Source organism: Nipponia nippon, unplaced genomic scaffold, assembly GCF_047370975.1.
Source record: "Nipponia nippon isolate SJK-2023a ecotype South Korea unplaced genomic scaffold, ASM4737097v1 scaffold_2, whole genome shotgun sequence".
In the NCBI taxonomy this organism is placed as follows: domain Eukaryota; kingdom Metazoa; phylum Chordata; class Aves; order Pelecaniformes; family Threskiornithidae; genus Nipponia; species Nipponia nippon.
Window position 1 is genome coordinate 61,317,110 of NW_028262336.1, and position 10,226 is coordinate 61,327,335.

Here is a 10,226-nt window from a genome sequence, read left to right on the forward strand (position 1 = left end):
ATATTCCTCCTTTGAAAGCAGATGATCATCCTATATAAACAAGAAAAGACCAAGTAAAATAGCTACATTGTTTTTTTTAAATTCTGTTGAAAATGTATTTTTCCCAACAGAAAACAATTGAACAAACTGTTTATTAACTCTTTTTAACAGTTTTTGCAGTGGAATGATACCTTCTTCTAAACAAACACACATAAGCTAGTGCATGGAGTGCAACAGATTTGTACAGGACCCTTAGTGAAGTCAGGGACCAGAGTCCCAGCTGACAGAGGACCCCATATCCCCATGGTAGTTGAAAGATTTAGTGCAGTTGTTCCGCAGCCATTCATGGTAGTTTAGGGACCGGGTGGTCCATCGGTGGTCATGGCAAGCTAAAACCCAAGAAACCCACCAGACCTCCTCTAAGGTTTATCCCAACCTTGGTGAGCAGCAGAGTCGCCATCCCTGCTACCCAGGTGCTACCAGCTGGCTCTTCCCCAGGTCACTGGGAAGCCAGGGGAGCAGCGCAGTGGTTTTGGGCCACCAGCTGCCAGCAGAGAGAGCCATCATCTCTTTTGCTGATGGGAAGAGAGAGCATGGAGGCTGGGGGCTATCACGCACCCATCCCAAATCCTGCCAGCTATGAGGAGAAGCCTGGGAGTGTCTGCGGTAAGGCACTCCCAAAATAAAGAATCTCACTGGATCAAACTGATAGCAAGTCCAGACTAGTGGAGAAAAGTCGTAGATCAAGTAAGGGCATGTCAGCCTCAAAGCCAGTACTTGACAGCTATTCAAAATGTTTGTAAAATTGCTGTGTCTCAATGCCCTTAAAACATCCCTTTTTCCAGTCTGGATGTTCAGAGTGTGATTATAAGTTTGGACATTGAATCGATGAAAGAGTATCAGACTCTCTGTGCTCTAGAAGAGAGGGAAGGGAAAAGAAAGGACATGCAGGAGGAGGATCTGAAGTGGTCCAATTTAAGTGGTTTCAAACTGTTTACAACATTTCCATTGACCACCAGTACATGCTGGGTCACTCCACAGATATGTACAGGGATGAAAAGCACAACACAGACATTAATCACAGCTGCCACCCCCGTGCATCCCGGAGCCAGGCTTTCCTGACCCAGTGTCTCAAGAGCTCTGAGTAAGATTGTGATGTCTGGCAGATGCCTCATGCAAGCCATGCTGTAAAAGGTATTACAACTCAAAGCACTGATTTTTTAAAAACCAGTCTGATCTGGAATTCATGCGCTACCAAAGCAGCTCTGATGTGGTGATTTTCATGGAATTAACTCTATTTTAATGTACTTGGTGACATCACGAATCACTCTGGATCTTGCGATGTGTTACAGACTTGCAACCAACAATTCAGCTGCTGTATTACAGTGCTGGAGCTGAACATTCAGCCATTTTAAAATTTTATTAGAACAGTTACAAATAACATTTTCAAACAAAGGTAGCAACACCAATACCTGGTATTCCCTCTTGTGCCCAGCCTTCTCGTCCCCAGACCTGGGAAAACTAACCGAATAAGCTAAAAAAACAAACAGAAAATTAGAGATATTTGGTAAATTAATTCTAAAACGCAAAAACATATCTGCCACATTTTTTTCTCCTTAATCACTTCTTTTGCTTTCCATCATTTGCAAGCTAATACCTGTTCTTACATACCTCTCAAAGGGTAACTGTTGAAATGAACTCAATCAGGCTTTTGCGGATCGAAATCTAAGTACTTTAAGGGATTACTTCCCTCAGGTAGGAAATTTTAGACTAGTCTGGTTTACCTTGCACTGACACACAGTCAGTGCACACAGCAAGAGACCACCCGCAGTCAGGTGGGGTATATCTGCTCGGGGAACTCAAAGGTGCCGTGATTCTCCAGTACTCTGCCAGACCTGCAAGCCTTACTTGTTTGCGCAGGACTTACACAAGGGACTTTGCCTACCCACTCACTCTTGCAAGGAGTTCTTGCAGGATAGGGCCTGACTTACCGTTTTTAAAGGGACCTGAATTATCAAGCTGCAAACAACCTTTTGACCACCATGGTGGTAAATGTGAACTGAGGTCACGCAGCATCTGTCAGGGTTAGGTCCTACAGAGTAATAAGATACTGTCAGGGTAATAATCCACTTCACTCTGATTATTCTGCATGAGCTGTCCTGTGAAGACAGAGACTAACCCAGGACAGCTGGAGCTGACATTCCCTATATAGCAGGAACAGAGGATCGAGTACTCAACATTAGTGAGGAGTGAGGAGAGCCTCCACTCAGCAGTGCAAAGTTTGGAGTCTGCAAAGTGCGGTTTGCCGGTCCAAAGGCCTGCTCAAGGACAAATTTCCCCAACTCACACTAACATGCACCTCCAGTTTTAACAGTGTTAGAGTGGTCCTGTTCTTTGCACGTTTCTGCGTGCACCCACCCCAGCTGCTCCCTTTCTCAAGCTGGTATTTTACCATAATCCCATTTTCCTAAAAGAACAGCCTATGAAACTGGGGCTTCTGTGGCATGAGACACATCATTACTTCTTCCCACTGCCTCTTCTACAGGGACAGCAGTGTATTTGGGCAGAGGGATAGGGCAGATGAGATTAGTAGTGTCTTAAATCATCAGTTTGATTCACACGGGGCTTAACTCCGAAAGTCCTTACAGTCCACACACATGTAGTGCATCCAGGCTACTACAGCTTGATGAATTATTAATAGCTCAGCCCATTAGCTAGGCTGTGGTAACCAATTACATGTGCACCTTTAGTTTAAACCAGGTTGCTGCAGTTCCTGCCCTCCTCAGCCTCTTGCTGCACAGTCCCGCCTCCTGCTGCAGAAGGACAGACCATTTCAAGCCACTGGGGAGCTGCACCCCAGCTTGCTCACTTGGGATGTGTTAACTTGCACCGTAATGCACTGGGTCGGTTAAGGCTGTGAGCAAACAGTCGCAAGCACCAACCTATAGCAGCTATGGCTCATCAGTTAAGCTCTTCTGCGTGACCAGACTCATGCTTCATCCACGCCTGTCCCAGCTTAAAAGTCAAATGCATTAACTTAAACCTCAGGAAGGCTTAGCTTACAGGTGGTAACTCGGTCATGCTGGAGCACCTGAAAGTGTGCAGACAGGATGGGATTCATCTTACCTACATGGTTACAAGGTAGAGATGTCTAAGCCAGTCACTGCAGACTCTGTAGTCAATGGAGAAAAACAGGCAGTTCCGAGGCACATTTCATCTGAGGCGCCTGAGATGACTCATTTAGGGTGAGAGGAATCATATGTAACTACTTATTTCTCTCCATTGACCACCAAGAGATTTTAAGGTGACTAGCTTCATGGCAGACATCTAACGTGAGCCAGGCAAATTCTACCTATGGGCTTGGCTGATGGGTGATGATCCATTAAGCTATGGTAATAAATCACACTGGATCACTCACTCAAATCTTAATTGTAAGTAAAAGTGATTTAACTTACCCAGTAAAAAAAATTAGATTCAACTGAATTGAGAGAAATGATTCGTAAAACGAGGTTATCCGCACAAATGAAATTGATTTCAGACATAACTTTTGCTTAAATTATTTTGGGTTTGTGTTAAAAAAATGCTTAGTAGCTCCTACCATGGGCATTAATAGAATAACATTAGCAATAAAAATAGGAAATACTGAACAAAAAGTCTTCAGCAACAAATAATCACAAGGTGTTCTATCTTCCTTAATTTGTTAAATGAAGTTGAATAGCTATGAGTGTTTGTTGCAATTGGGATTTCTAAGCGGTAATTGCTCTGTAGGTTGTATCAACCTCCATATATTAGAAGAGTGGAACTGTTTAAAGGAGATTGGGTTTCACATCTGCATTTGTTTTGCTTGGATGGTTCTATGACAACTTTTTTAGGGTGTGTTTGGAGCAAAATCTTCCCAAGTATACTTAAAAAGGGAAGTATAAAACTATGTAACAACCAAAAGGATCTTTTAAGGACAGAAGAATCAGGTCCTCAGCATGAGGTCATTAACCTTGCGCCGTTTACCCTGATAAAGCTTTCTAAAATATATTGGCAAAACAAATCTTTGCTAGTATAACATACACCAGTTCCCTGAAGAAAATAAACTGCATCACAGACAACACTCTTTTCTCCAGCGTAACTGCGTCTACATGAGGGCTTACCAGAAATATATTAGAAAAGACACAAGCATAATACGTTACATATTCATTCTTCTCTGTTATTTAATCTCTTTTGATATGCAGCGTGTACATTTGATCATCAGATTTTCTGTTTACGTATCTCTGCTTCTAATCTTATATACCCTATCTACTCTGTACCTTTCCAAAGGTGGCTGAATTTACTTGATACTTGGAATTTGGACTGCAGCTTTCCATATACAATTCATATACGAGCCAACGGGGTACAGTGCATCCTTCACACAAAGAGAAATTATCAGCTATCCTTTAAAACAAGAACATCAATTGGTTTCTGTCAGAATTAGAAGAAAGAATTGTTAGTTTGTGATTTTAATAGCTCATCAGGTTTACCGTGAACTCCGTAATAGTTACTCCAACTTCATAGAAGCGTAAAATCAAAAAGAGAGCTACTACTATTACGTTAATCTGTATTCTGGGAAAAAAATGATGTATCTTCATATATATACATATATATATTCTGTGTTTGCTTTTTACTTTTTTAGTTCTACTTTCCTTGTTTCCAAAGTATATGAGAGGTCATGTGAGACTCTGCTAAGAAATTAACTAGATCTCATTGTTTTTAATAAAAAAATGCAACTTAGTAATATCGTTATAGCATTACCAATACAGAAAGTATTAGCATCTCTCATATGGTAACTGTTGTTACATCAAAGGATGTAACTTCAAACTTCTAATTATAAAGGTCTCCACTATACCAAAGGTGGTAATATGAGCATTTTTCCATCTAAAATGTGCAATACAGTGTTTTGGGATGGAGAGTGCACAAACTATGAAGGACTAAATTCTGTTCTTATACAACCTCACTGAATTTAGCACAAGTTTAGTAAGAGAATGGAATTTTAATTTACAGTTACTATGTGACAGAACTGCCAGGACTGAAACTGGTTAAGGTGTTTAAATCCTCATTCTTTGGCCAACTCCCTTACTCATCCTACTTATCAGAGTGGTCATAGCCAAGTAAATGCAACTACTTGTGTGAATAAGGTGAGGAAGACGTAGACTTAGTTACTTATTAGCCTAAAGTATTACCTTCACCAGAAAAAAAAAGACCTTTAATTATGAGATAATGCCAATGGTTTCGATGTCAGAAGATAATAGCCTCCTGCAGTACAAACACAGGAGCGAAGCTGGAGCAAAGAAGCAGAGAGATTAATTTTCAAAGCATGACACACTGATCATATGACAGTGTTTTCTCACTGCTTCCGTTATACCAAATGATTTATGCATATTTAATGAAGTTATCAGCTGAACGCTAGTGCAGCACAGTGCCAGTTACTCACTGTGCCTTTACCGATAATCAGGTTGGTTGGGAAAGCAGGCTTTTCATAATCACCAGGTGAGATAAGCCAGCTGGATTTTAAATCAGCTTCCTCTCTTTTATTAGTAGCCTGGTTTCAGGTGACCCAGTGTTTATCTTTCTGTATTAGCTGCATTGGCAGTAGGTAGTGAAGAAGGTCTTCAGCAAACAGGCTTGCTAGAACAGACAGAGCAAGATGATTGCTGTGCAGTCTGACCATGTCTACCTCACCTTTCATTCACGCCTCCTCCCCTTTCTCCCGGGAAGAAGGCTGCCTGCCTCCCCCAGCTTTCCCTTTCCCTAGCAAAAGGCCCCAAAATGCCTGGCTTTTACCTCCTCGGAGCCCATCTTCTCACCGACCAACCCAAGAGGCTGGGGCTGCCAGGCGCCGGGGCTGAGCTGTGCTGGGCTCCCTGCCAGCTCCTCACCACCTCCAGCCCCACCACCCGACAGCAAACGCTTCACAGCTAGAAGTGAGCAGGAACTTGCACCGAAGATAGGGGATCTGCTGCGTTAATGGGGTATTTCCCATCATGGGGCTGAAAGGTAAATGAAATTTATTCTAGGTAAGAGTCCTGACTGAGCTCTGCCTCTCAGCAGGCAGAAATGCTTGTTTCTTCCAGAGCAACCATCTCAAAACCCTTCGTAATTGAGCAGTCCCAGAGGAGATTAAACCCAAGTCCAAATTCATCCTTAATATAATGCCACAAGAGTCATTGGAAGTGCAGCAGAAATTAATTCATGCTTCAGTAGCTGGTTTCTGCCAATAGTTCTGCCTCAGCATTTAACTATTTAGTGACAAAATATTTGGGAACTTCATTTTGTGAATTTATCATCTATTAAACTGCCAGCCTTTTTCAAATAACAAGTCAAACATGTTCTTAGTGCTGACACATAATAAAAAAATACTGTCTATCAGGCAAAAAAAAAACCACAAAGAGCACTGCGCTCCTCTTCTTGCCTGTTAGCCCCGAGGTTCTCAAAACCCGAGCATTTATGGCATGCATCAAAACAAAACCATTAATGAAGACAACAAAATCAAAAGGAAAGAGTGGCAAGGGAGGAAGATGGAGGATAAAGAAAAAGCACAGGGGGAAAGACGTCCTCCACGCATCTACTACTTTCTGTCCACACTTTCCGTTGGGTTCGTTATCTGAATGGTTCTAGGACCTCAAATTGCCTCCAGGTTTTGGGGTTTGCCACCTGATATATGTGAACCCTTGGCAGCCAGGCCATTATACAGGTGTGCAAGTCTGCTGTTAAACCATCTCTGGACCAAAATCTCGTTTACTATTGTCAATGCACCAACCATAAAATGAAGCTAAATATTTAAAAATTTTCAAAACTTGAAAAGGTGATTCAGAAGGTTGTTGCGATGAAAAAAATCCTTTCAAGGATTGTTTATGACTCAGTTTTTTGCAGTGCCTCAAACTTGTTGGATGACCTTGGATGAATCTCTTCCTTCAGTCCTTGTAAAATGGGACTAGTGGTATCTATATCACAGCAAAAGAGACAAACGCCCGCTGCTCAGGTGTTACTGAGAGGGAGAATAAAAAGATTGAAGATTAGTTGCTGTCAAGTTAGAAGTTCACTTGTATGTGTTGTTACTGTTCCACACAAATTTTCAACACTGTTTACTAGCTGGACACAGCTGTGCCTGGGGAAAGAAGGGCAGTAACCCGCGTTTCTCTCTCACTGTCACACGGCAGATGATGCTCTTCTCAAAGCACAAGAAACTGACGGTGACAGCCTTGCTCCACCACAGAAAGCATCTCAGTGAGGTGTTCAACCGTTACCTTCACCTCAAGGACACATAACCTCGGAGAACGTCAGCCACTCAGCATCACCCCGAATGCCAGCGTGCCACCGGCTGTGCAGCCTCGCAGCCGCCCACGGCGCGGGGTAAAAGCGGGCCAGCCACGAGTGGTCCAGCCAGGGACGGTCCTCGCCATCTGCACTGCAGCATCACGTCAAGTGGATGGCAGCCCGGCGGCCAGATCCCCGTGAGTGGGTAAGCTGAGACACAATCCCATTTCCCCCATGTCAAACCACCTCCACGTCAGTAAGACTTGCGGGAGATGGAAATTTCCCTGCTTTCATGGCGCCGTTTATGCGCCGCCATGATGATGGGGCCTCTGCAGCAAACCAGACTTCTGTCCTATGAACTGCGGCAGGTGTTAAGAGTCGGATTCCTGCCCTCCCCGCACCGAGCCCACCGGCCGGGTCCTGCGAGACCCGCGGCGAGGCGGGGGAGACCAGCCCCGCCACCCCCCCCCCCCCGCCGCCGGCCCTCCCCCCGGCCGCCCCGCCGCTGGGCGCCCGGGGCAGCACGCACCAGCGGATGATGGAGAGGTGCAGGAGGGAGGTGGGGCTGCCCTCGGCCATCCCGGCCGCCGCCGGCCGCTGCCGGGCCGTTGGGTACCGGCCGGCGGGGCGGCGGGTGGCCGCGCGCCGCCTCCGCCCTCGGAGCCCGTTGCCGGTGCGAGGCTCCCGGGCGCGGCCTCACCGGCTCCTCACCGGTTCCCGGGCGCGGCCTCACCGCCTCCCGCTGCCGGGCTGCAGAGGGGCCGGCGGGGCCCGGCGGCCTGGGTCGGGAGCCCGCCCGCCCACGCGTGGGCGCCCGGCTGAGCGCCGGGGGCGGCCCGGGGCCGGCTGCGGCTCGGGGGCGAGCGGCAGGCGCGATGCAGCCCTGCCCGGCACCGGGTCCTCGGCGGCCAGGCGGGAATTGTGTGGGCACTGCAGGTGAGAAAATGAACTGTATGTAAATCGGGAGGGACACAGAGGCGTAAATGAACACTTGCGTAGCCTAAGCGCTGTCATAATAGCTTTTGCACCTGTCGTAGAATCATTTCGGTTGGAGAAGACCCATCTCTAAAACGTTATTTTCAGAGTTTTCGACAAGAATGCTGTAAACTCTCCTAATTGTTTAATTTCTCTTTGATATAGGTAGATGAAAGGGCTGTCTGCTCCACTGAAACCCTGGAAGCGCTTTTCCATTGCAAGTGGCCATTATGCAAAATGAGCTTTACTGCCATGTGACTGGCAAAAATAAATTATGCATGGCTGGAGCCTCGGAAAGCTTCCTAGTGGATGGCATTGGGTTACATCAGAGCTCAGCTTATCAGTAACTCCCATGGCTGCCTCATGTTAGTTAGCTGCTGGAAGCCCACCTATGACACAGGCGGGCTTGCTTGCTTTGTTATGGCAAGGTGACCAAAGCTAAGGTGTCGGTAGACGGCAATAAGAAAGGCGGGGGGAGACAGGGGACCAGGAAAGAGGGATTTGTGGTGGAAGGCTGCTGGTTTTCTAGTCCCTCAATGTAGCTCGCTTTTGAGGAGCAGTGCACACAGATGTCATGTATAATACATGTAAGCTGTAAAGCCTCGTGCTGTGTTGAGACCCCCAGGGGAAGATGCTATTCACTCACAGGGCCCCAAACCAAAGCCTTGAAAATGATGTCTGCCCAAAACGCAGGTTAGTATACACATTGTAACCAGTACAATCTGCCGTCAATAATTGTACTTAATAACCTGTTGCAGAAGCTTCCCTCAGTTACAGTTCTTGGTTCATGTCTGATTTTGTGTCTCCATAGCCTACTGACCTCCAGCTTACACAGCAAATACTCCTGCAAATACCGCGGAGTGAAAGCTTATTCGAGTTGCTTTAAAACAGCTGTCATAAGAACCATCAGCAATCGTATTGCAGCAACCATAAGACCTGTGTGGTTTTGCCGTGTAAGTACTTGCAGAGCTTCTGAGGTGGGTTTTCCAGCAGATGCTGAAGTCTGCGCTGTCCCTGCCAGACTGCAGCTGTGCCCGTGCCGGGCGCAGTCACTGCTGGCTCGGGCGTGCCTGTCCACACCGCAGCCATGGCTCTGCCTTCCACTTGATGTACCTGGGGAAGAGGAAACCTCATCTCCAGTTTCCAACAACTGGCTTGCTTACATGTCTGCATGTGCCTCAGTCTTGGTCGTAGTTCTCAAGGTTCATGGCCAACAGCTGGCTTTCTGGGCCTGTCTGAAACTGCACAAAGTTCGTGTAGGTCCATAGGCCCAAAGATGCCTTAGCAGGAAAAAAACATTTGCAACTTATCTAAAACTGAAAAATGATAAATGGACTATTTCTGTGGTGACAGACTGAAAGCAAAGGGAGTCACACAGATCAGAAAGTCCCTGGACAACACCTACTACTCAGAAAAGTTTTGATGAGGGGAAGCAAATGCTGCCCAAAGAAACTGTCCAGGTACTGTCCATAGCTTGAGAAATATGAAGTAGGTCACAGAATTTCTCTTGCCCAATTTCCAGATCACGATAACGAGATAGACGGATCTGTGTGCTGTTCAGATCTTGACACTACTACTATTCGATTAGGGTTTTTCCAGTTTTTCAGAAAATGTCTATTTAAATGTCTATTTAACCTTTCTAATAATAATAAATCTAACACTTTTAGGGGGGTGGGAGAGAAGGGGGATTCTGATTTTAAATACCAGGCTGCTAGTAGAATTTGACTGAAAACCTGAAATCTGCTCCTTCAATTTAATCCAGTCAGAGAGGACTGGGTGGATGTACACTAGGTCAAGCTGTAGTAAGTCTTTATTCTTGCATAAGCTGAAAGTTGCAAAGCTGTTTATTGCTGTCATGGACATCCTCCTTGCATAAAATGAAAGAGTATTTAATGAACATGCACTTTGACTGAACAAAATTTTGACCAAAAATTAGGAGGGGCATCTATGGTATTTATTTCATTCGTTCTCCTGTAGAAAGAGATGGGTAA

General features: G+C 45.5%; 1 protein-coding gene across 1 annotated transcript in view; it reads right to left on the reverse strand.

The window, feature by feature from the left end:
* RFX8 (regulatory factor X8) overlaps positions 1-7,839 on the reverse strand; it is a 28,861-nt gene extending 21,022 nt beyond the window's left edge. Inside the window, exons 1-3 of the mRNA XM_087758648.1 lie at positions 7,790-7,839; positions 4,278-4,401; positions 1,452-1,513 (exon numbers count right to left, since the gene is read on the reverse strand). Of these exons, the coding sequence (XP_087614774.1) occupies positions 1,452-1,513; positions 4,278-4,401; positions 7,790-7,839 (236 nt within the window). The remainder of the gene's footprint in view (positions 1-1,451; positions 1,514-4,277; positions 4,402-7,789) is intronic.
* Between the last annotated feature and the right edge of the window lie 2,387 nt (positions 7,840-10,226).